Here is a 25,974-nt window from a genome sequence, read left to right as displayed (position 1 = left end):
GCTCATAGGCAATATTCCTCTTATTATCTTGAATGAAATTCTTTAATAAGCGAAACGATGATTCAACTTCACAAGTACATACAATGAATATCGTAAAGACATACAAGAGAGGAATAGTGAGCCAAACAACATGTGGCCAGTACGACTATTACCATATTCTAGGACTCCTTTGACGCTTGCACCCCGGATACTGAACCAGGTCCCCGTTAGAGCTGCCTTGGGAGTACGCTGGCAATCATCATCACCATCATCGATATTGGATACTCCGATCAGACCAGCAAAGATTATTAATGAAGTACCGGATCTGCATTTTAGCATCACCAACAGAGCTTCCAAGAGACTGGCTGAGATATACAAGGCTTCAAAAGAGATTCTTAGGGTGACGGTTGAATCTGGTGGATGTCACGGATTTCAGTACAATTTGAAGCTGGTACCGGAATCTGACAAGAAAATCGGTAACCAGGAACAAGAAACCGATGACCTGAATGACGAAGATGATTTTGAGACTGTTAAGGATATCGTTTATGTATTACCTGATTCCATCGGCGAAGTTGTTATTGATGAGCAGTCCCTAAAGATTTTGAACGATACCACTCTCACATATAGTACCGAATTAATCGGTTCCACTTTCAAGATTACTGGAGGAAGTATGACCAGTAGTTGTGGATGCGGTAGCAGTTTCGGTTTAGACCAGGAAACATGATGTTCTTGCTTTTTTCAACATCCTATTTATTATAATGCAGTGCATGACCCCACTCCCCCCATATTGATGGGCTAATGACTTATATTCAAATGACATTTTACATATATGGTAATGTGTATAGTTAAACTATGAGGTTCTTACATCCTAACAAATATTCTAATAGAACACCATTGGCATTTGATGAGTCTGGTTGCTCGATATATGTCGATCGCAGTGTCACTCTCTGCTGGACAATATGTACTGTTTTTATTGGGAACTCTTTCGAGATCCCTAACCTATCGCTTAATAATTTAGGTAAAAGATGCAAACCAGCGGGGAAATCGCTGACGTTCACTTGGATTTGAAATTGATTCAATAACTTGGTGTCCCTAGTCATATAATCGATTTTCACAACGTCCATATTGGATGTAATTTCTGTTAAAAACTGGTATACAGTCTCATTGTCAAGCTGTAAGGGCACCAGGTACACCTGGTGTTTGCTTAATGTCTTTGTAATCCGATTATCCTGTTGACTATTAGTACAACATACTGTATCACTCAAAAATACACGTAATTCGTCCTCAGAATTATCTATAAGCCAAATTCCTTCTTCACCATCTATATCAGCCACATCAACATTGCAGAACTCACGCAGATCTTCAATGAGCACATCGATCCGAATATCATCTGGTGAATGATAAAAATACCATCGCTCCAAGCCATTCATCTTTCGAGAAAGGAAATTATATCAATGACCAGCAATATTACAAGAGATTGACCTCTGCTTAGATACACGCTTCTCGGTCCTGGGAAACGACAACTTACCCCTGCATTCTTTTCATCTTAGGGTAGTAGTAACCTTTAAACCTTCATGTAGATCGGCTCTATGCCTTTAACAGCTTAAATAGTGAAAATCAAAGGTTTTGAGAAAAAGATTCAAACTGAACAGAATTTGACTCCTAAACCGAAAGGGAAATAAAGGAGAAGCAAGAGTTTGGACCGGTATAAATCAGTAGTTCGTTAGTTATACATTGTATAGCGCGATTGCAGAACATCATTATAATACGGAACACTCTTTCGTCAGCGGTGGCAGTTTTCTCAAGTCTTTGAAGCGCCTTATTCATGAGTAATTTTTGGGATAATAACAAGGGCAGTATTATGTCTGGTCTGGCAAGCGCCGGAAAATATGGTTATCAGGGCACGAAATATGTAGCAAAGGCAGGGTATAAGGCCAGTAAGACGCATTATAACAATTCCCAAGGCAAGAAGAATGTTGAGGAGAGTTCCGATGAAGGCTATATGAGCGAATCGGCTTCAGATTTGTCTCATTTACAAGATCCTAAGATGTTTCCACCGCCTCCTTTAAAACCGGGACAGAAACAGATATCCAGTGATGGGACTGTCATTGATGCTGGTAACGCTCCTCTGGTGCATACTGCTGCTGTGCCGATGGCCAATGCTGCTTCACACCCAGGGTTGCCTCCAAGAACACCGACAGCGAACAGTATTCCTATGCTTACTCAGCAACAAACGTATCCTCCGCAGAATATGTATCAACAACAACCGCCACCACAACCGCCAATGCAACAGCAAGTACCACCACAAGTACAGCAAATCCCACAGCCAGGGCAGCAGTTATCGCAGCAGCCAATGCAGCAGCTTCATCCTGAACCAATTCCTCCAAGAAATTATCAGACTGCCGTAGAAACGCCCCCACAATATACCCCTATTCCATCGCTTAATGCACAACACGTACAAGAACAACTACAACAGCAGTTACAGCAACAGTTCCAACCATCAATGGGTACCCCTGATCAAGGCCAGGCATTAGTCCAAGGCTCTCCCTTGGCGTCGCAACAGCAGGTTCAGCCGCAGGTTCAGCCGCAGACCTCACAATATCAGTCTCAGCAGGTACCCTCGCCTCAGATTCAAAATCAAGGGCAACTAATGCAACAGCAACAAAACTACTTTCAACCTCAACTGCAGCAGACTCAGCCACAGCAGTATATCGATTCCTATGCTCAGTACCAGCAACAAGGGCAGCAGCAAGTTCAACCGCAGATACAGCAAATGCAACCTCAGGTTCAACAGCAACCCATCCAACAACCTCCGCAAGCACAACCGCAGTATCAACAGTCATATCCGCCACAGTACCAACAACAAACCCAATCTTTGCAGCCACAATATCAACAACCAGTTCAGGCTCCTATTGTACAGCCTCCCATTCCTCAACAGGATTATTATCAGCAACAGCAGCAAACTCCTTACCAACCTGCATCTCAACCTCAAATGTATCAACAACAGCCAGGGCAACAAAACCCCATTGTATCTCCAGCTCCTGCACTTGCGCAAAGACCAAGTCTCTCCAATATCCAAACATCTACTGGCCATGGTGCATCTCAAGAATCTACAGTTTCATCAACAGCTTCAATTACCGTTAAACCATACGTTTGGATGGATTCTGATGAACGGAAGGAGAAGAAGAAAATTGAGCTGCAACCTGTGAGTGCAATTGATATTCATCAAGTGACACCTCCTCTCCACAAGGATAGGTCATCTTCTTCAAGTTTGAAGAGTTCATCAAGGGACGCATCCGTATTGGAGAAGGGGAAATCACTTTCACCAGGTCCTGCACCTTTGCCTTCAAGGAATGTCAGACCACCTACATCTGTTGATCATACCAAACCAAACACTGTGACCCCAGCTGCAGCAACTGGAACATCAGCTGAAGTTGGTGATGACCAAGTTAGACCCAATGAAAGTATCACGGGAGTTTATCATGAATCTACTGTATCTTTCCCACCTCCGCCAAAGCCAACGCATAACGGATTGCCAATGTCACCACCTGTATCGCATGCTCGTCCTACAGTATCACATAAGCCACCAAATCCTCCACGTCCTCCTGTGTCTTCGAAACCGACATTACCTCCGATTCAAACTCACCAGCGCATTACCTCCACAGAACGTGCTCCCATAGGTAGACCCAAAGAGGAAGTACATCAAGCTGCGGTGTTAGGTGCTTATAACTATAATGTTGACGTTGGTTTCGCTCCTCCCCCCAAACCACCGAGATCAATGGTAACTTCGCCAGCTAACGATCCTCAAACTTCACTTTCGTCGCGCAGACCTTCCCAAGAGTATGGTGGAGTTGCTAAAGCTTCATCAAGAACGTTGCCGCCGCCGCCGGGACAACAAAATGGCTCGTTGCCCCAGCATACAGAGGAAGAACCAGCCTCCAATAGTTCAGAAAGTGCACCACCTGCCATGAGAATGTTACCCCTAGCAGATTTACCTCCTCCTCCACAGAGGACTGATTCTCATACCACCACATCCGAGCAACCGGCAGTTCCAAGTAGAACTTTTGATCCACCTCCAAGATATTCCACTAATGAAACTATTCCTCCAACTTATAATATTGATGAAGACATTCAAACGGCACATAAGAAACCGCCTCCAAAAGTGCCAAAAAAGAAGGTATCATTAAGGGCAGGAAATAAACCACCTGTCCCCAAGAAAAAGGCTAGTTTGTCCGGTACAGCCACTCATGAACATAACGAGTCAGCCCGCACATCGTTAACGCAAGAAACTAATAACAGTATTGATGATGACGATGATGACGATTCTGGAGAAGGTAATTCTTTCAGGAAGTATTTGAGGCATGTAGTTCCTGCAGAAAGGGATCATATTCATAAGTCCAAATAACTTTAAACACATTAGTGGCATTTACTCGCATCGCAAAAAAAAATAAAGAGTTTTATAAACAGTCATACACCGAGACAGCATACTTACCACTGAAGTCCCGTTAAGGGCTCAAAAACGCGGCTGCAAATTATATAATTATTTATAGATAGGGACTAAAGAACACGCATTATCATTATTCTTTTTAGTGTTTTACATTTCATCTTATTATCATTTAAGCTATTATTTCACAGGATGGCATTCAACATCCACTACTGTATACACATGTACGAATGATCATCGTTTTATATTAATGGATTTACACAGCATTTGTAAAGCTATTTGCAGTAAGAGCGTTGTAGCAGCAACTATTTACTTGAAACGTTGTGCTTGTGCGTAATTTGAGCGATGGAAAGATGAAAAGTAAAAAGTAATGAGGAACGAAAGGTAAAGGAGAACCAGAGTATTACATCCGATGAAAGAGCAATTAAGCGATCTATTTGGATAGAAGGGCAGCAAATTGTTTGATGTTAATTTCACCCGAGCCATCGCTAACTTCTCTCAACATTTCATCGACTTCCGCATCGGTCAATTTTTCACCAATCGACGTCAAAACATGTTTCAACTCTGCAGCAGAGATCAAACCATCCCCGTTCTTATCAAACACCTTGAAAGCTTCCAACAACTCTTGTTCCGAATCGTTACACTTCAATTGTCTGGACATTAACGCTAAAAACTCACTGAATTCAATGGCATGGTTACCATCAACATCAATTTCGTTCATCAAGTCAGCAACTTCGGCTTCACTGGGCGAAAGACCCAAAGATCTCATCACGGTAGCCAACTCACTAGCAGAAATGGAGCCGCTATTATCCTTATCGAACAAGGCAAATGCCTCTTTGAATTCTGCAATTTGTTCCTCTGTTAAATTCTGCGACATTTTATTTTCCTTTTGATCCTACTAATACGCAATCTGTGTGTGGTAAATGAATATCTGGTAATCCAGGACTGGAATGGAACAATAAACAGACCCTTATGGTTACCTAATAACAACTGTTTTCTTTTGTTGAGATCCAAAACTTTAACTGCAAGTAGAGAATTAAAACAAACAGACGTTTAAAGGATCGAAATTAATTTGGATTTCAAATCGAAAAATGAACACCTAAACTGTCAATACGGGAAAAAGACGTTATTTACGTATTAACAGCGGGAAAGGTAGTAAATATAGAAACACAAACGCGTCTACTTTCTTCGACACAGCAATTGAGAAGTCGGTTATCTGATGTTGAATGTAAGGGACGATTAATAGATACTGATATACGGTGTCATTAGCTTCTGGCGTCCTACGTTTCCCCTTTTTTTTCAGCCTTCGCCTGATGTGATTGGGATTTTGCGTTCAAATGAAAACTTTTCGCAGGATAATCTGGTTACCCGGACATAGAACGCATTACCAAATTTCCCATAAACAGCGAGTCTCTCTTTTAAGTTTTATCTGATGATCTCTGCCAAACGGCTGATTGATCCTCCCATCATCTTTACACGAATTATTGTACGGATTGTCAACTACAAGGCAGCATTCATACTAATTTTAAGGTATACCTTATGTCTGTTTTTGGATTTGATAACATTCCGACGTGGCTTTGGTGGTTGTTGGCGATTTATTTGGCAACACCGTTTGTGCTTTACGTTGTACAACCCTATTTGTTTTATGAGGGTAAAAGTACGAAAACCAGGATACTGATAGTTGTTCTCGGTGATTTGGGTCATTCACCAAGGATTTTATACCATGCAAGAAGTTTCAGCAAAGCTGGGTTTCAGGTAGAGCTATCAGGGTACGTTGATTCAGATATTCCAACCGATATACTGGATGATGACAATATTGAAATTCATGGATTGAAGAAATATGGTTCTGAAAAAGGGTTACTGGTAAAGGCATTAAAACAAGGATTACAACTTTGTTCCATGTTCTGGAAACTTAGGGCAGTCGATTATATCCTTTTGCAAAACCCACCAACGATTCCTATCTTACCAATAGCTGTTGTTGTTAAGACATTTTCAAGGGCAAAATTAATCATCGATTGGCATAACCTGGGTTACACTATATTGCAAATGAAATTTAAAGACCAGTTTTTACATCCGTTGGTACTCTTGGCGTATTTGATCGAATGGATTTTTGCCAAGTTTGCTAATTACCATTTAACGGTGACTAAAGCTATGAAAACGTATTTGGTGGAGAAATTCGGCATCGATGGGAAAAAGATAGCAGTGTTATATGATAGACCGGGCAAACAGTTCAGTCCGTTGAAAGAAGCTGATGACCGTGAAGCTTTGTTGAAACAAGAATTCATCGCCAAATATATACCGAAAGAATTTGATATTTCAAAGGATAAGATATTTGTCACTTCTACCTCTTTCACACCGGACGAAGATATCTCAGTATTAATCGGATCCTTCAAGATATATGAAAATTCATTCCAAAAGTTTGATCAGACTTTGCCTCGAATCTTGTGTTTCATCACTGGGAAGGGCCCATTGCAAGAAAAGATTGTAAAACAGGTACAGGATTTCAAATGGGACCGCGTCCAGGTCGAATTCTTATGGCTATCATCAGAAGATTATCCTAAGCTATTAAGGTTGTGTGACTATGGGGTATCGTTACATACTTCAAGCTCGGGGCTTGATTTACCTATGAAAATCCTTGATATGTTCGGTTCTGGGTTACCTGTCATCTGTATGAATTATCCCGTATTGGACGAACTTGTTCAACAGAATGTTAATGGGTTGAAATTTGCAGATAGACGTGAGTTGCATGAAGCTCTTATATTTTCGGTGAAAGATGAACAGGTTCATCAGGAGATCAAAAGAGGTGCCCTTAGAGAAAGCAAAAATAGATGGAATGAAAGTTGGGAATCCGCGTTGTCTGAATTGAAGATTATTCATAAGTGATAAAATTGCTTCAGCTCTTCAATGTGGAGTTTCTTATTGTCATTTTGCAGACTCGTTTTTTGTTCTCCGTCATTGTCGTAGGACCAATATCTATAATTCTCATCCTTGTATAGCTCAATGAATTCATGATCTCGTAATAAAACTTCACTATCGTCTTCTGGAATAGAAGAAGAAATATTGTTTCCGTAAAGTTCTAAGACTTTGGATGTTAGATATGTGTAAAACCTTGAAACAAGCAATTCGTTGTACCCTCCACCACCCAGGAGAAATACTTGTTTGTCCCTGAACATATCCATGATCGAAATTATGGCGTGCGTCAGTCCACGGATTGAAAGCTGCCATTCGTTGTATTTATCACCACTTAACCCATCTGATCCACATTGGATAACTATACACTCAGCATTAAATGTCTCAATCAATGGAGTGATGACACTTGAAATTAGCTCGAGCAAATACTTATCATCCATGCCGTGCAATACCGGTAAATTGACCATCTGTTTAGAGTTTCTAGTTTCTTCCAAAGAACCGGTTCCAGGGAAAAATCCCGGTTCATATAAATGAACAGAAATAGTTTGTACGTTCTCAGAGAATCTGAATGCTTTTGCGACACCATCACCATAATGAAGATCAAAATCAATGTATGTTACTCTCTTCCAACCTTTACGTCTTAGACTTTGAATTAACAATACGATGTCATTTACGTAGCAGAATCCACTAGCATAATGTTTGAGCGCATGGTGCCTTCCACCATCCCAATTAATCGCAATTGATGGTGTCTGATGGTCGATATGTTGTAATAAAGAGAGGGTTCCACCCACTATTACTTGAAGATACATTGAAAGAAACGGAAATTTAGGACAATCATGTTGTAATCCGTACTTAGTAAAATCCTTATCGTCTAACTTCGAAACATCGTCGATTTCACTATTAGCGTTGTTGAATTCTTCTTTGAAATACCGGAACAGCTCATATTCATTATCGAACCACAAGACCTGGTTGTCATCCTCAACATCCGAGTCTTGGTAAAATTTCCTTGCAACTTCAGCCAGTCGAAGTACTTGGTCTTCTTTCTCAATATATTCAGTGGAATTGTAAGTAAATTCTTCTGTCAATAGATGCTTCACGTAATCTAATGTGTGGAACTTCGTCATATCTTTTATTGTTGCAACCGTAGCATCATTGACATGATCAAAATAATCTAGTAAACCATACGCACGAATCAATGCAAAAATCAATTGAGCTTTTTTGCCGTTATTGCAAGGCAGAATATCGGCAATTTGACATTGTAATGAAGATGTACTGATGATAAACTTCATCCGTATTTGCCTTTTCTTATCAATTGAGTTTATTCGAGTTCAAAGCATTGGTGTTTTTAAGGTAAGAGATTCATTCGATATGTCTTAATGCAAAGAGAAGAAGAATCAAAAATGTCCGAAAAGGAAGAAAAAGGATTGAGATTTATATAGATAATAAGGCGGTATCTATGGCTACACTAGTACTTATTAATATGTTGTGTCAAACGAACATTGATCCTAATAGTAGACTGAAGAATTAATTAGTCTAGCCTAAATCTATGAGTGATAACGTTAATAGTTGATAAGTCAGGAATAAAATAGAAATAGCGATCTACAAGACCGCATAAAGAAAAAAGAGGGATTATCAATTCGTTAAGTTGTCACAGGTCCAATTCTTTAGCGACCCAAGTAGGTAGTACGAAAGAGGCTTCGTGCACTTTCTTGTTGTAGTAACGGTACTTGGCTTCTTCTTCTTCTTCTGAGATTGATCTCAACGGTTTAGTGACATCCACATTGGCATCCTTAGAGCACACCATAAAACCAATTTGACCGGTTGGATAAGTTGGAATGGTGGTGTAGGCATAACCAACAGTTGGGAAGACCTCCTTACAAGCCTTCTTCAATTCCTTGATGATTGGCAAGTGGATCCACATACTTTCAGCTTGAGTGGAAATGACACCTTTCTCAGTCAAGGCACCGTTCAACAATTCGAAGTAAGATTGTTGGAACAAAGAGGCGGCTGGACCTTCCGGGTCAGATGAGTCAGTGATGATAACGTCAAAAGTGTTTTGGTAGTCTCTCAAGAATTGGAATCCATCACCGATATGAGTCTTGACCTTAGGATGGGAATAAGACTTCGCCATCTCTGGTAAGTACTCCTTGGAAACTCTGATAACAGCTTCGTCAATGTCACATAACCAAGCTTCTTGGACGGAATCATGCTTGACAATTTCTCTCAAGACACCGCCATCGCCACCACCGATAACCAAAACCTTCTTTGGGTTTGGGTGAGAGTTTAATGCCAAATGGGCAATCATCTCCTGGTATGAGAACTCATCACGCTCGGTGACTTGAATAGCGTTATCCAAAACCAAAACGTTACCATAATCAGTAGACTTGAAAACCAAAACGTCTTGGTACTTAGATTTTTCATGGTGTAAGATCTTTTCCACACGCAAAGTCATGGCTTGACCTGGCCACATGGTATCAGAGATTTCTCTGAACCATCCGTCAACAATCGTAGGATGTGTTAATTCTGACATGATTTCTACTTGCTTCTTTTCGACTCCACTAAAGATTTAATAAAGCCAGACAATATGGTAGATCAGATAGTGAACCAATTGAGTGCTAACAGAAAGTAGGAGTATAACCTTTTCTTATTTATGATTCTGTATTTAAATCCCATTTGCTGTTTCTTTCATATGCATTTTGCTCATCAAAATTTTTCAGTTCAAGCTAAATCGATAAGCCAGTCAGGGCCCTGACAATGTGAGAATACGGAAAATTTTTCCTTTTGACGGACCTTTGATAAGAGGGTAAGCAGCCTGCTTGCTGCCTTGTTTCTGCTCTAGTGTATTTAATCGGTTGATGTGTCACATCGATTAAGGTTATCGAGGTGTGTTAACTGTTTCGGAATGATATCTTTGTATATGCGCCTGACAGTTCACATGACATGGTATATAGAATAAGCTACTTTCAACCAACTGATCGGTTAGTCGGCCTGGATGGTGCTATATGTTGAGGGATCTGGCTCATGAGCAATCACACTCTCTTGCATCATTCTCTTAGTAACGGTTATTTGTGTGTATGTGCAGAAATTGCCAAGAATGGTCGAAGTAATTCCAGATGTTGAGAGAATGTGTGTCTCTCAACACCAGTTGTAACATTTAATTTCACAGTGCAAACATTCCTCAACCGATAGTAGAAAGGTGGATACAACCCACCAATGACTTCTTGATTGTCTCTCTCTAGAAACCAGGTATCGTTCACTTAACACGATGTAATACATTATGGAATATCCGGGTAATAATTGTTCCTAATGAAACATCGAAAGATTAAATAACCAAGTGCGCTATGCTATGAGTACCAATGATAATTACATGAGGACAATTGGGTGAGTAAGGATTCATCGCGTACCGAGTCTATTGTTACATAGTAGTGATCTGAGGGGTCTTGAATTGAAAGGAAAAAGCATCAAAAATGTCTGATGCATTTGTGGAATTGCTAGATGAAATGATTGAAAGGCTTTTGAATTATAAACCAGGAAGTCGGACTCTACCCAATGTTATCAAGCTGTGCCAAACATTAGGATTAGAATCATTTGTGGATCAAGTGGATAGTACCAAGTCAAGGTTATCAATTGCATCTAACATTGTGGTCATTGATATTGATTATGAGAATGAGATGGAGACCATTTTAGATGTTAAATTGGTCTTAGCGTCAAACTTCGATAAATTCAACTACTTTAACGAAAAGGGTGAAAATATACTATTGACATCACTTTCTGACGTCCAAGATTTGAAGGCTTTCCATCATAACTTGAATTTTTTGGTTTTCTTGGATTCTTTCTCCAACATCGACATCGAATCTGGCCACACGAGTCTTGATTTATTTAAATACTATACTGATCTGCCTAAGATGTTACAAGACTATATTAGTGATCAGCATTTGCCATTTACAGTGAAGATGAATGAAAATTCCACGTTTGGAGTATCAATATATGATGCCCAGGGTCAAACTAAGATTATGACTGTGGATTTGGAAAAAGCTCCTAATTCGGATAGATCTTTTTATGAATATGTGTATGACTCTAAACTAAAAGACTGGCTTAACGAATCATCTGATGCATCTACGCAAGGAATTAATCTCGTATTCAAATTTGAAGAACTAGTAGCGTTCCCAGAAACGTGGCTTACCACCGAGATACAGATGAATGAAACTCCAAAAAAGTTTGAACTACCACAACAATCGCATTTGAAACATACAGTTAAACTACAGAATGAACTCACATCAGATCTGTTACTTATGGATTCGTTTAGGATATCCAATGAAGATATAGCATTGTTGCCAGATTTTTTGAAGTGGTACAATTGGCATAAAATAGTTCTCCAAGAAGTTTTAAAATTAATTATTCATGACAACGTTACCAGTAGCATCTCGACCTCGAACTCTGGAAGTGTACAACCAAAACCAAGAAGAAAGTCCAGCGTGCTAAGTAATAGGAGGCCAAGTATGACAGATTCCATGATGTTGAGAGATTCTGGTATACCGGAATTCACTTTGAAGGAGATCTTAGATCAGCCTGTAATATCAGACACCGAAGATGATGATCAAATGGACGTCGACAAAGAAAAACAGATTCCTATTGTTCTGAACGAGGAATATATATATATAGGAAAAGCCCAGACTTGTTCATATAACGATAATGATGAACAAGCATGGAAAGCCTTTATAGACTACTTGAAATCTAAGCTTATATAAAAAGAATTAACGTTCACTTCAGTTTTATGATGTAGTAATATTTGAGTATAGCATTTTTTGGAAGTAAAATTTTGGTGAAATAACGCTGACGACATACGCTTCATTCATCCCAAGATTAATTTGTGGATTTGCGTTGATTTAAAGAGGTTTTTAAGCAACATTCATATAAATGATTCAAGAAATTTAGGCACTATGGCCGAGTGGTTAAGGCGACAGACTTGAAATCTGTTGGGCTCTGCCCGCGCTGGTTCAAATCCTGCTGGTGTCGTTATTTTTTTTCGTTTTTAAATTACACGGACGAAGAAGCAAGTGCCATGTATTGATTGCTGTTGCTCCTACTCTGCATCTGCTAAACTATGGTGGTTTAGTGTATCCTTATTGCCTTATTGAGAGTATTTATTGAGTATATAATATCGACCAGGAATTTGCAGTACCAGTCATAATTTCAAATCCTGAGCAAGTTTGATACCCTGGGCAACATTTTGAACCCTAGCATCTAACTTGTACCCCTGTTCAGCTAGCTTGGCCATCTCATCGGCCATCGATGCCAGAGGAACTGTGAAACACTCGATGAATTCATTCTCTTCCAGTTCTGAAACTGGATTTTGGTTCTCTGGTAACGACATATCAACGATTGCTGTCACCAAAGATAGATTCGTATTAGTGAATCCTGGGTCGTTGAAAATAATAGGGGTTGCATGTAGGATTTTACCAACGTATCCAGTCTCTTCTTTCAATTCTCGCAATGCTGCTGTTTCAATGCTCTCTCCGCCGTCGATTAAACCAGCTGGCATTTCAATACATACACCTTCCACCGGTGGTCTGAATTGCTTTTGCAAAAGAATCTCATCCGGCTTGTCAGAATATCTCAAAATAGCTAATATCCCAACTCCATCGACGCCACCTTCGCTCCTTGTCAATCGCACTGCACTATCCCATTCTCTAACTTTACCGTTAGGGTCCTGGTAAGTCAGTTTTCTCAAACCGATCCATTTACAATCGCTTGTATCGCTGACAGGTTTGGAAGAAAGTAACTTGGCTAGTTCTGGCTTATTCTTAGACATGTGTATGGATCTGATAATGGCTCTGACGACTTTGAATCTGTTCATCAGTGGTTTCTCTTTTTGAACTCTTGTTCTATACCCTGGTGCATAATGTGACTTTGTTGAATGTTGAAACCTGTAAATAATCAAAAAAACCTGAGAACAACCGAATCCTGAAGTGAGTCAAAGAGAGAAACATGGGAAAATATCGAGACATATAGAGACTATCACTGATCAGGAGGAAGGCATTACTGTGGGAAACTAAAGGCAAGATATAGAGGTATAGTGCATTAAGGTGCACATCAAGTTTAGGGCTATAGACACGGTAGAGTTTTAAGATTAATCATATCTGATAAGAATTGAAATATGGAAGATCAAGAATCAAAAAGAATAAAAGCACAAATCCAGCAAGCGTTGGTTCAGTCAGGGCAATATGAAGGGTATGTTTGAAATTACATAATGAAATACTTCAATGGGTTATTCTCAATCTTTTTTTTTCTTTTACTGACAAACTATTTAAACTTTAACTCAAGGATATCGAATCAACTAAACCAGATGTTATTGGACGATGGGTGGATCGACAAAGTAAAACAACTAACGAGAGAAGAGATGGAAAGAAGTGACAGTACAAATTTCGTGGATATTTTAAATAAAGTCGAGCCCCAGGCTCTTAATATGGTAAATGACAAAACGAGAACTGAGATACTACAGACGATAAAAGAGTTTCTAAATGACATAGTAGAGGTCTAAAAAAAACGCTCAATGTTGAAGCATAATGATACATTCATAGTTACAATTTTTTCGTGAAATGCGAACCCTTATTCACACTTTGAACAATGATGGTTCACCCCCCGGTATATATCAAATATGTTATATACTATTTACAACTGTGTCCAATGAAGACAATTCGCCACGTACAAAATATAATTCAAACCAATGCATTGATATACACAATAGGAACAGACTGAATGAATAAGAAAACTTTTGAAAAGAAAAATTCAATCGTCATAATCATCGTCTTCTTCGACTTGTCTCACAACTTTTTCCTTTGGAATGGATTCCGCACTCTTTTCGACTTTTTCCAGAGTTTCATTCTCCTCCTCTTGGCGAATCTTCTCCTGCTCCTTTATGCTTTCAATTGCATCAGCACTTGGCTTGATTACGGTTTCTTCCGTATCCAGTTTTTGTTTCTTCGTAACAGGCTCAACGACAGTTTCAGAGGAGGCATCTTTATTCTGGGCTCCATTAATCTTTTGTTGACTGTCAGAGAAGCCATCTTTGAGTAGGTTATTTGCAGCAGGAGTGTCAATGGCGTGTTGCTCCGTTATCTCAGGTTTAGCTACTGCAGGTTCTGCTCCATTATGATTCTCGGTGGCACTTGTGTTTTCAACAACGTTAGCTTCTGAGGTTGGTGCTTCAGGTTCACCAGCAGGTGCCTGAGATTCTTGTGGTTGCTGTCCCTCAGCCTCAGTAACTTGTACAGACTCTTGCTTTCCTTCTGCTGGTACGATGGTAGTTGTGTCAGCATTTTGCGTAGCTGGTGCAATGGTGCTGTTTGTATCGTTGACGATGCCAAGGTTGTTATCATTAGGTTCGACTTTTGGCTCGGAAGGTGTACTATGTACGGTGTTCGTAACTTGGGGTGTCGTGACTTGTGGTGCTGTCGTTTGCTGCTGTTCCGCCTCCTTTTGCTTCTGTTGCTCCTGCTCTTGTTGTGAGATAGCGTTGAACAATGTATCCATTCCCCCCTCCAAAGGTCTCTTTTGAGGAATGGTTTGTTGCACTTGGGGTGGCGGAGGGATTTGTTGAGCTTGTGTGACCTGGGAGGCTTGTGTGGTATTTTGAAGCGATTGTTCCTGTCCATTTTGGTATCCTTGCTGTCCTTGCTGCCCTTGCTGTCCTTGCTGTCCTTGTTGCACCTGCTGGGTTTGTGGTGGTGGTAGTTGTTGTTGAGTTTGCAGGGATTGCTGATATTGTTGTGGATGTTCGTGGTCTTGTTGTTGCTGTTGATGCAGTAGCTGCACAACTTGTGGATGCTGCTGATCAACTCTTTGAAGAACCGGTGGCATATTAGTGTGCTGAATAGGTTGCTGTTGTTGGAACTGTTGGACAGCATATTGTTGCTCCTGGCCATTTTGTTGCTTGTCATTCAGAGGATTGAACATTTGTGTGTTGTTTTGCAGCATTGGTTGTAACATCACTGGTTGTTGTGGCTGTTGGTTTGGTTGTTGGGGTTGCTGTAATTGAGATGGTAAAGGAAGAGCAGGCTGCTGATTGTATTCAATCTTCTGTTGTTGCTGCTGTTGCTGTTGCTGTTGCTGTTGCTGTTGTTGCTGTTGTTGCTGTTGTTGCTGTTGCTGTTGTTGCTGTTGTTGCTGTTCGCCCGATTGGTGTTGATTCATTATTTGAGCAGTGAGGGCGTCTAACCTTTCCCTAATATGAACGTTGTTAGGGTCCAACCTTGCAGCCTGTTTGTATGCATCCAATGCATCATTGACCTGATTGTTGCAAGTTTCATATAGAGTACCTAAATCGTACCACACTTCACTGATATAAGGATTCAATCTGATTGCTCTGGTGTAAGCGTCTAGGGCGTCACGATATTGAGCAATCTGGTAGTATAATACACCTATGGAACACCAGAATGTTGGGTTTCTTGAGTCGCGGTTAACGGCTTGTTGGAAGGCATCATATGCAGAGGTGTAATCATTTCTGATCATATGAATTCTACCCAAATGGTACCACGAAGTAGCATCAGTAGAATCGATTTCCAAAGATTTGAGAAGTAAATTTAGAGCCTTCTGTGGGTCATAAAATGATACATTATTCATACCGTATAGGCAACCGAGCTGTTGTAAGACTTTTGCATGGCGGTCGTTCTGTGATATGATATGTTCATACGCGTCCCTAGCTCCCTGCCATTCACCCATTGACTCTAAAACACTACCCAATTGGAACCAGACATCCCATTCTTGTAACGGAGCAGGAGGTTGAGGCAGGATATAACGGAAGCATTCCAAGGCTTGATTCCATTTCCCCTGATGTTTGTAAATGATACCCAACCTGAAATAAATTTCATTTGCCTTTTCGAATTGTGGGTCAAGTTCCAAAACCTTGGCAAATGCTTCCTCTGCGTAATCCAAAGATCCATAACGGTCGTATAGAATACCTATTCCATGCCATAGTTTCGGTATGTTTGGGTTTGATAGATGATAAAGGGCTTGTTGATAAGCTGCATATGCGTTTTGTAATTCATCAAGCATTAGATAACAATGGCCAAGAGTAGCCCATATATCGCCCAGCTCTGGGTTCGCAGAAAGAGCTCTTTGGTAAAGCTCTGCAGCTCTTTGGAACATATCACGAGACCTATATAGATGAGCTAACGATGTCAATGCGTTTGTCGACGATGGGTTATGTTGTAAAGTCGCATCATATGCCATTGCAGCCAGATCAGCATCGCCCAAAGTCTCTGCCAGAGATGCAATGGACAGCCAGGTCTCTGCTGTGGACTGAGACAACGGATCTAGAGGCTTCAAAGGCTGTTTAACCGGCAACAAATCCTGAGGACGTACCTCTATCGGCAACTGACTTTGTCCTGGTACCTGTTCATTGCCATATTCTGACGCTTGGCCTGGTTGTTGCATTGCTAATTGAGAAGCAGCAACCGCACCATTCATGGTATGTGGTAACCCTTGCAACATGCCCTGCTGATGTTGGTGTCCCAATAATCCATGTTGCTGTTGCTGCTGTTGCTGTTGTTGTTGTTGCTGTTGCTGTTGTTGTAACGAGACTGCCATTGCTGGACCTGAAATTGCGTTCAGCATATATCAAACGCCAATTCTGTTTCGTTTCCTACCTATTCGATACAATCCAAACCTGGATATCCAATCTGTTTATATTTTGCACACAAAGAAAAAAAATTATAAGTAGAAAAATAGTATAGTACAAGCGTGTGAGAGTGTATTCGTGCTATTTCCCAGGCTATAAGTCTGAATATTTCTTGCTTTTAGTAGACCAAAATACAAACCCTTTACGTCACACTTAAAAAATAACCTGGCTCTCGCTATTATCACTGAGCTAAAGTACGATCAATCGTTCCAGGTTTATAACCTACTATCAAAATACAGAACCAATAATTCTCGCAGATCTTCGTTACCTATTTGTGTCCTTCTCTCCAAAAAAAACAACAAAGATGTTGACAATCAAACTTAAGTATCGTGTTAGTAGAATTCTAAACATTTATTTATTTCAATTTTTTTTTTTCTGTTTCTTCAAAACCAATGCAAACGTTTATTTGTTATTTTTAATTTTTTTTTTTTTTTTTTCAACGGAATCTGCGGGCGTTTTTAGCGGAATCTCTCAGTAATGTCGACATTTTGGCAAACCGTCAGTTTTATGTCAAGATGCTGTATCTATTTAGTACTATGTCTACCCTATATCTAATTACTCTTGTGTATGAACGTCTCCATTGAGTCTACTTGTACAGGTAGGTCTGTGGAGTAGCTCTTTATTTTATCTCCTGGCATATAGAATCTTCTCTCTGACAACCTGCATCATGGAAGAAACGATAAAATATCACAGGATTCTTGCCTTCTTCTATTACGAATCAAAAACTCGAGGGGTGATAATACGAAGTGGAGGGAGGCGATGAATTCACCCTGACCGGGGAAAAAAAAACTGATGTCTGTGTTCGTGTTATCTGCTGCAAACACTTCTCTGTTGGATTTTCAGTGGAACAGAGGCAGGTAAAGTATGCAAAGCATTGGCGCTCGCACCACCATGTTAATCAGGCTTACTTCATCATTGCTTTTTCTTTTTTTCTACTGTTTCCTTTCTTTCTCTCAGCTGTAAGTTTCTGTGTGTGAATGTTCGTTTCTATCTTTTTTTTTTCCCTCGAGTGCTTAAGAATTGCCTTGGGGCTAATTCTAATGATATTACGGTATGCGATTTGCCAGATTCAGCAAATATGCGAGTCGTACGTTGCTTCTGGGACGAGTTTGTGATGATGGCTTGAGTCGACGTTTTTTTCGAAAGAAAAAAAAAAAATATTTCGTTACCTTCGCATAACAGCCGAGACGGTATGACAGCAACACCCTTGTATACCATGGAGTGAGCGAAGACGCGTGGTAGTGTACAGTGTAGAGCGTACGGTTTTTATTCCTATGAATGAGCCACATCTTTTGGTCAATTGGTCACGTGATCATTCTGATCTTGTTGTTTCTCCGAAAGAAATATTGAGGTACGTACGTCACCTTGGCAAGTTTCTCCGCCCGGAACAACTCTGATCTTGATTAAAAAGAAACGACTGCATTTTCCTCGAAAAAGAAAAGGTATTGATGTGATTTTCTACATGGCTAAACATTTACCTATGATGATGGATCCTGATTCATTTCTGATGAAAAAAGCGTTTGCTGAAGCCCGAAATACTACAAAGGCTAACCTTAATACATTGTTGCAAGCTTGGAGATACTGATTAGCATCAGCAAATTATAAGAATACACGCATCAAACAAGGGAACTTGCACTGATCTCTGAGTTGAAAATAAGATGACGATGGAGGAAGGTGGGTTCATCAGAAGGACAAGGCAGAGCGGGAACCGGACTCGAACTGCCAAGAAGAATGTCGTATACATTGAATCAAGTTCAGGTGAGTCCGAGGATGAGCCATTAGTAAAGAAAGAAATTAAGAGCAATAAGGGTAACGCAAAAGCCAATGACAAGGGCAAGTGCAAAACCAAGGGCACAACTAAGGCAAACCGAAATTTGGATTCGGATTTAGAGTATGATGATTCTTTGGTTCTCTTATCGGATCAGACGGACAGATCTGGTGATGAATCAAGTGATGAGCTCAAACGTGAACAGGTAGTCGAACTGATATCCTCTTCTGATGATGATGAACCTCTGCAAAATGGACCGCAAAAGAAGAAGAGAAAGGCTAATGGTAGGGCTGGTGGTGCCACTGCTACTAAGAAGAAGCCGACAAAACCCAAGATCTCTCCTTTCGAAAGAAACACAGCAAAGTTGTATGCTCATCATTCAGAACTTATCGATGTGTTCAAAAAATTACAGGAATCGCCGATACGGCAGGTGGAAAGAGCTCCTCAGCCTGATGGTATGGCCATTAGATTATTACCTTTTCAGTTGGAAGGTTTGCACTGGTTGCAACAACAAGAAGAATCGGATTATAATGGTGGTGTGCTTGCTGATGAGATGGGTATGGGTAAAACCATACAAACGATAGCTTTGCTGATGAGCGATATCACAAGGAAACCATCTCTTGTCGTGGCACCAACAGTGGCGTTAATGCAGTGGAAAAATGAAATCGAACAACACACAAACAAGAAATTATCCGTATACATGTACCATGGAGCTAATAGAACGAACAATCTAGGTGATTTCAAAGACGTTGACGTTATCTTGACCACTTACGCTGTTTTGGAATCCGTCTATAGAAAACAAGTTTATGGTTTTAAAAGAAAGGCTGGAACAGTAAAAGAAAAGAGTTTATTACATTCTATCAACTTTTACCGAGTAATTTTAGATGAAGCTCATAATATCAAGGATAGAACAAGTAACACTGCCAAAGCTGTTAACTCCCTCCAGACGAAAAAAAGATGGTGTTTGTCTGGTACACCTTTGCAGAATAGAATCGGTGAAATGTACTCTTTGATTAGATTCTTAAACATTGAACCATTCACGAGGTACTATTGCAAGCAATGTTCTTGTTCATCTGAAAATTGGCGTTTCTCAGATTATTTACATTGTGATGACTGTGGTCATGTTGGTATGCAGCACACAAATTTCTTCAATCATTTCATGTTGAAAAACGTTCAAAAACATGGCATTGAAGGACCGGGTCTACAATCTTTCCAAAATATTCAGACCTTATTGGCTAGGATCATGTTGAGGAGAACCAAGGTGGAAAGAGCGGACGACCTTGGATTGCCACCAAGAATCGTTACTGTTAGAAAGGATTACTTCAACGAAGAGGAGAAGGATCTCTATCAAAGTTTATACTCGGACATCAAAAGGAAGTATAACTCTTATGTTGAGGAAGGTGTGGTTTTGAATAATTATGCTAATATCTTTACCTTAATCACTAGAATGAGACAGATGGCGGACCATCCTGATCTAGTATTGAAAAGGCTCAAGGGAAATAATGATAATAACCCCGGTGTTATTATCTGTCAGTTATGTGATGATGAAGCTGAAGAACCAATTGAATCCAAATGCCATCATAGGTTTTGTCGCCTCTGCATCAACGAATATATTGATTCTTTCATGGCAGATGAAAAAAAACTAACATGTCCGGTATGTCACATTGGACTCAGTATCGATTTACAACAACAAGCTCTTGAAGTTGATGAAGAACTATTCAAAAAGCAAAGTATTGTCAGTCGGTTAAAAATGGGAGGTAAATGGAGGTCCTCCACTAAGATTGAGGCTTTGGTTGAGGAGTTATACAACTTGAGAAGTGACAAGCGCACGATCAAGTCGATTGTCTTTTCCCAATTCACATCAATGTTAGATCTTGTTGAATGGAGATTAAAACGTGCAGGTTTCCAAACAGTTAAATTGCAAGGCAGTATGACTCCCACTCAAAGAGATCAAACAATTAAATATTTTATGGAGAATATCCATTGTGAGGTTTTCTTAGTTAGTTTGAAAGCTGGTGGTGTGGCTCTTAACTTATGTGAAGCTTCGCAGGTGTTCATCTTAGACCCATGGTGGAACCCCAGTGTTGAATGGCAGAGTGGTGATAGAGTCCATAGAATTGGTCAATTCCGGCCAGTGAAAATTACAAGATTCTGTATTGAAGATAGCATAGAGTCCAGAATTATCGAACTTCAAGAAAAGAAGGCTAGCATGATTCATGCAACAATCAATCAGGACGAGGCGGCAATTAATAGATTGACTCCGGCAGATTTGCAGTTTTTATTCAACAATTGATTTTATATCAGGATAAAATACATAAAGATGCATACTTCTTTTTAGTTACGGATGTTTATATACATCCATATTTATATTAAAAAGTATACTGTCCCTTAAATGTTTTCAAGCAGCAGCGGAACTACTACGAGCACCAGCTCCTGAAGAAACTAGCTTGATTTGCTCTTCAGACAATGATATTTGAGGTAAATTCAATTCACCAGTCGTTGGTGGAGGAGGCAAAAAGCCTACCTTATTCAAAAAGGCAATATAAATACCGATTTGTTCTGGGGTAGCTCCTTTCCCTGAAGAAACGTCAACACCTGTCCATTTTTTATCTTTTTGCAAGGATGAAGTCGCATTTGTATCATCTAATTCAGGAGCCCTGGTGTTCTCCGCTAAGCCATCCAATACCATATGTAACAATGGATACAAGGCATTATCTTCACCTCTTGCGATTACAGAATGTTCAAGAGATAACTTCCAGTCTGCATATTCTTGAATTTCAACGTTGTAGCCATACTTCTTCAATTGGTATAGATAATCTTTGAATAGGATACGCGGATGGCCCGTTACATGTGCAACAGCTAGCTCATGTTCGTTAGGAGGATTGAAAGCACTGGCTGTTACAACACGTGCTACATGATCAACAGGTACCATATTAACTGTGTTGCTGATGTTAGGGATTTGACCCAACTGTACCACCCCCTTTAAGAATCTTAACAAGAAATCATCAGTATTGGACGACCCATTGGATGAGGCACCGGTAACATAACCTGGTCTAACAATGCAGCCGCGAAGACCACGCTCCCCCGCTCTTCTTATGATATATTCGGCGGCCCATTTAGATTGACCATATCCACTAGTTAACCCGACAGCAGATCCTGATAAGTCGTCAGCTTCTAGGATACCAGACTTTCCCTCCGACACTAACTTATCAGATAATGAAAAGTAATGTTCGGTATCAATTGTGGAAGTAGAGGAAACAAACGTAAAGTATTTGGCCTTACCTGAAGCGGCAAGAGACATAACATTGACAGTTGCAACAACATTAGGGTCTCTGAGCTTTGAGTACGGATATACCCAATGAACCAAGGCACCGTTGTGAATGATAACGTCAATTTCGTTGACCAAGTTGCTCCAAGTGCCTTCTGGCAAACCGAACTTCTCCTTAGAAAGGTCACCTAACACAACCTCAATTCTATTTATGAAAGAATCTGACCAAGTACCATAAGTTATACCAGCTTGTTTTAACCTGTTAAAACCAGCAGCCTCAGTTTTAGCTCTGACATGGGCAAAAACCTTAATATTGTAGGAAGAGGTCGGGCGATTGAGGAGGTCTGCTAGGATGTAGGATCCCAAGAATCCAGTAACACCTGTTACAAATACGTTTATATTTTTCTTAGCCGATAAAGATTCAGGATCAGCGAAAGCTTCACGAGATGGATATTCGGTTGGTAGCATTGAATCAACAAGCTTCTTTGCGTCATTGGCGTAATCTGCTGTTTTGATCTCGTCACCTTCTGAAGATGATGAATTCTTCACTCTGTCAACTTCTCCCGCAAAGGCTCTGATAGTTGGATATTTGAAGATTGTTCCTAGAGGAAGCTCGACTTCCAATGTGCTTCTCAATCCGAAAATCATTCTGGTAGCAAGAATAGAGTGACCGCCAAGGTCAAAGAAAGAGTCTTCTGGAGAAATTGTGGCGGGTCTGGAAGGTAAGACACCTAACCAAAGGTCTCTAACCTCCCTTTCAGTTTCAGTGAACTCTGAGTCGTCTATCTCGACAGAAGAATTTTCCGCAACGAGATTTAGTTGTTTAGCAGTTGGGAATTGTAACTTGGGTTTGTCAACCTTACCATTTGGATTCAATGGTAGTTTATCTAATACAACAATCACTGTTGGAATGGCATAGTTTGCTAATCTCTTTTTCAAAAATTCCTTAATTTCCTTAACTAAATGACGATAACCAATCAAACCGCGGACAACTGGATCCTTAGATACTATTTCTGGAACTTCCGATGATAGTTTTGATAGCTCTTCTGGTTTATCAAATCTTGGCACCATGAATGTAATCAAAGTCTTTTCGCCATCGCCGTTGTTACGAACTAATGTGATGTTTTCACGGACAAGAGGATACTGGGAGATATGGGTGTCGATTTCCCCTAATTCAATTCTGAAACCTCTAATCTTAACTTGATCATCAGCACGGCCACAACATTCAGCATTGCCATCTGGTAAGTAACGGCCCAAATCACCAGTTCTGTATAATCTATCTCTTGGCCCAAGCCAGAATTCCCTCCAAGGTTCACCATTATCCTTATCTAAGGATTTCCAATGGCCCTCTTCCACGAACCAGTTGTTGATAAATTTCTCTTTGTTTGCCTCTGGTAAACCACGGTATTCGGCAGCTAAGCCTCCAGCACGTACATATATTTCACCAACTTCTCCTACCCCACAAATTTGAGTTCTATCATGTCTGTTGACAACAAGAAGTTGCACATTATACATACCTTTGCCGGCAGGTATGACATCCTTCAACTTTTGTAGGAACTGTGGATCCTCAGACCTTGATTTGACAGTGAAGTAAGAGACTGCACGTTGTGTTTCAGTGGTACCATACATGTTAATAATATTAACGTTTTCGGCTAAAGTTTGGAGTCTCAAGCAGTCTCTCTTAGTCAAGATATCACCAACGAAGAAAGCATGATGCAACTTTGGGAATGGTGTGGTTGCTTGAGCAGCCAATAGCTGACCCATAGCAGGAGTCAAATGTGTGACGGTAGCCCCATATTTGGCCATCCATGAAGCTAATTGACCTGGTGTTCCGATATCATCTTGAGTTGGAACAAGCAACTGAGCACCTAAGAACAGTGGGGTGAACATATCTCTTTGAATTGGGTCATGAGCTATACCACTGAGCATAGTGAATTTATCATTTTCTGATAGACTGAATTCCTTTGCCATCCAATCAAAGTAGTACGCTAGTGAAAAATGTCTTCCTAGAACACCTTTTGGAATACCTTCAGAACCAGAAGTGAATGATAGAGTTGGGTTACTGTCAGGTCCGACTACAACACCTGTTCTTTTATCCTTCAAACCTTCATATGGGGCAAGACAATCGTTCTCTTCGTTTTGTAGCTTACCACCTTCAATGGATCCATCATTCTGGATTGCAATAGACGGTATACGGGAGACGACCTCCAATTCTTTGGCGATAAAGTCCTCCACGAACTGGTCTAATTCGCCAGCTGCTCTAATGACTACCAAACCCTTTGGCTTTGCCACGTCTAAATATACTGTTTGTCTTGCAGGTGGATAAGCAGGATCAATGACGGAGAAAGTAGCACCAGCTTTCAAGACACCCATAACACAGCACATCAAATCAACACCACGAGAAGAGTAAATCATGACTATATCACCTCTCTTAATCCCAGTGTTTATTAGATAGTGCGCAATGATGTTCGAATCATAATTTATCTGTTCATAGGTGAACAAACGAGATTCGCTTTGGCCAGAGGCAGGTGTTTCAACAACACATGTTCTTTCTGGGAACTTCTCGGCGTTGTCTTGGAAAATATCGTGGATACAACCACGGAAATCACACCAACCCAAATTCTTGGTTGGGTCTGGAATAGAAGACTTGGATAATTCAGTGATTAACGTTATCTTGGTAATAGATGTAGTATCATCCTTTAAGACATGCGATACAAATTGAGTAATCTGATCGACCAAGATTGTAATTCTATCCTTAGAATAAAGCAATGAATTGTAGACAATTTGCAACTGGTTTGAACTGTTCAAAGTGAGTACGGTATCCAACAACGAGTTTTGATAAGTGGTTAAGCTGAAATCTTCTTGATCAACGAATCCGAGACGGAAAAATTGTGGTAATACTTCTAGCTCATTTTGAGCCTTCACATGTTCTGATAGTTCGTCGAAATTAACCGATTCCAACGATTTGACCGTTTCCAATTCATTAGATACGACGTCGTATAATTCAGTAAACGACCAAGTAGCTTGAATGGTAAATCTTATAGCTTTGGCACCTCTTACCAAAAGCACCATGTCGTCATCACCAGTCAATCTGTAAATGATACTGGCCCAAGCAGCCAAAATAATGGTATATGGATCTCTACCATGAGGAACTTCTAACTGCGGTAATTGGAAAGACAAACTTTCTTGCTTAACTAGAGGCTGCTGTTGTGGTCTTAAAAAATCATGAGGTAACACGCTGATTGTTGGGTTATCCAACTTAATAGCCCAGTCCTTTAATGCAGACATCCTCGTCTATGCTCTTCGGTAATAAGTTACTAACACAAAGAAAAAATGGGTAATTCGACACAGTAACCTACAGCTTGTCACTGTTTCAAACTTAATAGCCTTTTGTGACCAATTTCCAGTTTCCAGCTTGTTATATAAAGACTGGTCCTCATGCTATGAGTCTAAATTCCAATAAATTCCTGTGGATTTTACAACTTTTTTTTTTTCACTTTTTCATTTTCGGCCCTGGAAGGTAACCTCATCGCTGGAAACTACCTCATCAACGACAGTTGTTCATTGTGCTATCAGAATATGTACACTTGTCTCGTATAAGGGCTCTTCAACAGTTCTACTTCAATTTGAATCTAAACTTACTGTACAGTTCTTATATTTCTGCAACGATTTATGTATATCAAAATATATTATACACGGGTAGCTAACATTGCGTTGAAACAAAGGCTGAAATTACATATACACTCTTTGTACGTCAGTAACCCTGCTAAATGCGTAAATATCGTAGCGCCAATGAGTAATATCCCGGTAATCGGGCCTAATTTGGTATTTCTTCTCATCATTCGACAGTAGTTAGACATATGTAGTACCTGGTTAGTGTTACCCTACGTTGGTGATGCGTTGATCAGATATTGAAAACTTCAAAT

General features: G+C 40.2%; 13 protein-coding genes and 1 non-coding gene across 14 annotated transcripts; 7 read left to right on the top strand and 7 right to left on the bottom strand.

Moving 5' to 3' along the window:
• Window positions 1-130: 130 nt before the first annotated feature.
• ISA2 (Isa2p) lies at window positions 131-703 on the top strand (the record flags this gene model as incomplete). Its single annotated transcript, XM_451952.1, has 1 exon — window positions 131-703. One exon carries the CDS (start codon window positions 131-133, stop codon window positions 701-703), a length of 573 nt encoding a protein of 190 aa, XP_451952.1.
• A 121-nt stretch (window positions 704-824) lies between these two features.
• On the bottom strand, window positions 825-1,409 carry KLLA0_B09482g (uncharacterized protein; the record flags this gene model as incomplete). Its single annotated transcript, XM_451951.1, has 1 exon — window positions 825-1,409. One exon carries the CDS (start codon window positions 1,407-1,409, stop codon window positions 825-827), a length of 585 nt encoding a protein of 194 aa, XP_451951.1.
• A 395-nt stretch (window positions 1,410-1,804) lies between these two features.
• Window positions 1,805-4,384, top strand: AIM3 (Aim3p; the record flags this gene model as incomplete). Its single annotated transcript, XM_451950.1, has 1 exon — window positions 1,805-4,384. One exon carries the CDS (start codon window positions 1,805-1,807, stop codon window positions 4,382-4,384), a length of 2,580 nt encoding a protein of 859 aa, XP_451950.1.
• Window positions 4,385-4,856: 472 nt separating this feature from the next.
• On the bottom strand, window positions 4,857-5,300 carry CMD1 (calmodulin; the record flags this gene model as incomplete). The annotated part of the gene is made up of 1 exon (XM_451949.1): window positions 4,857-5,300. The coding sequence occupies one exon, from the start codon at window positions 5,298-5,300 to the stop codon at window positions 4,857-4,859; it is 444 nt and encodes a 147-aa protein (XP_451949.1).
• Window positions 5,301-5,962: 662 nt separating this feature from the next.
• Window positions 5,963-7,306, top strand: ALG1 (chitobiosyldiphosphodolichol beta-1,4 mannosyltransferase; the record flags this gene model as incomplete). The annotated part of the gene is made up of 1 exon (XM_451947.1): window positions 5,963-7,306. The coding sequence occupies one exon, from the start codon at window positions 5,963-5,965 to the stop codon at window positions 7,304-7,306; it is 1,344 nt and encodes a 447-aa protein (XP_451947.1).
• Window positions 7,297-8,622, bottom strand: HOS1 (histone deacetylase; the record flags this gene model as incomplete). Its single annotated transcript, XM_451946.1, has 1 exon — window positions 7,297-8,622. One exon carries the CDS (start codon window positions 8,620-8,622, stop codon window positions 7,297-7,299), a length of 1,326 nt encoding a protein of 441 aa, XP_451946.1.
• Window positions 8,623-8,981: 359 nt separating this feature from the next.
• Window positions 8,982-9,863, bottom strand: SPE3 (spermidine synthase; the record flags this gene model as incomplete). The annotated part of the gene is made up of 1 exon (XM_451945.1): window positions 8,982-9,863. One exon carries the CDS (start codon window positions 9,861-9,863, stop codon window positions 8,982-8,984), a length of 882 nt encoding a protein of 293 aa, XP_451945.1.
• Window positions 9,864-10,800: 937 nt separating this feature from the next.
• MED1 (Med1p) lies at window positions 10,801-12,081 on the top strand (the record flags this gene model as incomplete). The annotated part of the gene is made up of 1 exon (XM_451944.1): window positions 10,801-12,081. The coding sequence occupies one exon, from the start codon at window positions 10,801-10,803 to the stop codon at window positions 12,079-12,081; it is 1,281 nt and encodes a 426-aa protein (XP_451944.1).
• A 186-nt stretch (window positions 12,082-12,267) lies between these two features.
• KLLA0_B09328r lies at window positions 12,268-12,349 on the top strand. Its single transcript has one exon. It is a non-coding gene; the product is annotated as a tRNA-Ser (tRNA).
• Window positions 12,350-12,518: 169 nt separating this feature from the next.
• On the bottom strand, window positions 12,519-13,190 carry YSA1 (ADP-ribose diphosphatase; the record flags this gene model as incomplete). Its single annotated transcript, XM_451943.1, has 1 exon — window positions 12,519-13,190. The coding sequence occupies one exon, from the start codon at window positions 13,188-13,190 to the stop codon at window positions 12,519-12,521; it is 672 nt and encodes a 223-aa protein (XP_451943.1).
• A 393-nt stretch (window positions 13,191-13,583) lies between these two features.
• On the top strand, window positions 13,584-13,874 carry SUS1 (Sus1p; the record flags this gene model as incomplete). Its single annotated transcript, XM_451942.1, has 1 exon — window positions 13,584-13,874. One exon carries the CDS (start codon window positions 13,584-13,586, stop codon window positions 13,872-13,874), a length of 291 nt encoding a protein of 96 aa, XP_451942.1.
• A 248-nt stretch (window positions 13,875-14,122) lies between these two features.
• On the bottom strand, window positions 14,123-16,948 carry CYC8 (transcription regulator CYC8; the record flags this gene model as incomplete). Its single annotated transcript, XM_451941.1, has 1 exon — window positions 14,123-16,948. The coding sequence occupies one exon, from the start codon at window positions 16,946-16,948 to the stop codon at window positions 14,123-14,125; it is 2,826 nt and encodes a 941-aa protein (XP_451941.1).
• A 1,728-nt stretch (window positions 16,949-18,676) lies between these two features.
• On the top strand, window positions 18,677-21,073 carry RAD16 (DNA repair protein RAD16; the record flags this gene model as incomplete). Its single annotated transcript, XM_451940.2, has 1 exon — window positions 18,677-21,073. The coding sequence occupies one exon, from the start codon at window positions 18,677-18,679 to the stop codon at window positions 21,071-21,073; it is 2,397 nt and encodes a 798-aa protein (XP_451940.2).
• Window positions 21,074-21,178: 105 nt separating this feature from the next.
• On the bottom strand, window positions 21,179-25,336 carry LYS2 (L-aminoadipate-semialdehyde dehydrogenase; the record flags this gene model as incomplete). The annotated part of the gene is made up of 1 exon (XM_451939.1): window positions 21,179-25,336. One exon carries the CDS (start codon window positions 25,334-25,336, stop codon window positions 21,179-21,181), a length of 4,158 nt encoding a protein of 1,385 aa, XP_451939.1.
• Window positions 25,337-25,974: the final 638 nt, after the last annotated feature.

This window comes from Kluyveromyces lactis (genome assembly GCF_000002515.2).
Source record: "Kluyveromyces lactis strain NRRL Y-1140 chromosome B complete sequence".
In the NCBI taxonomy this organism is placed as follows: Eukaryota; Fungi; Ascomycota; class Saccharomycetes; order Saccharomycetales; family Saccharomycetaceae; genus Kluyveromyces; species Kluyveromyces lactis.
Note: the sequence above shows the minus strand (reverse complement) of the source record. Positions and strands in the feature narration are given on the sequence as shown.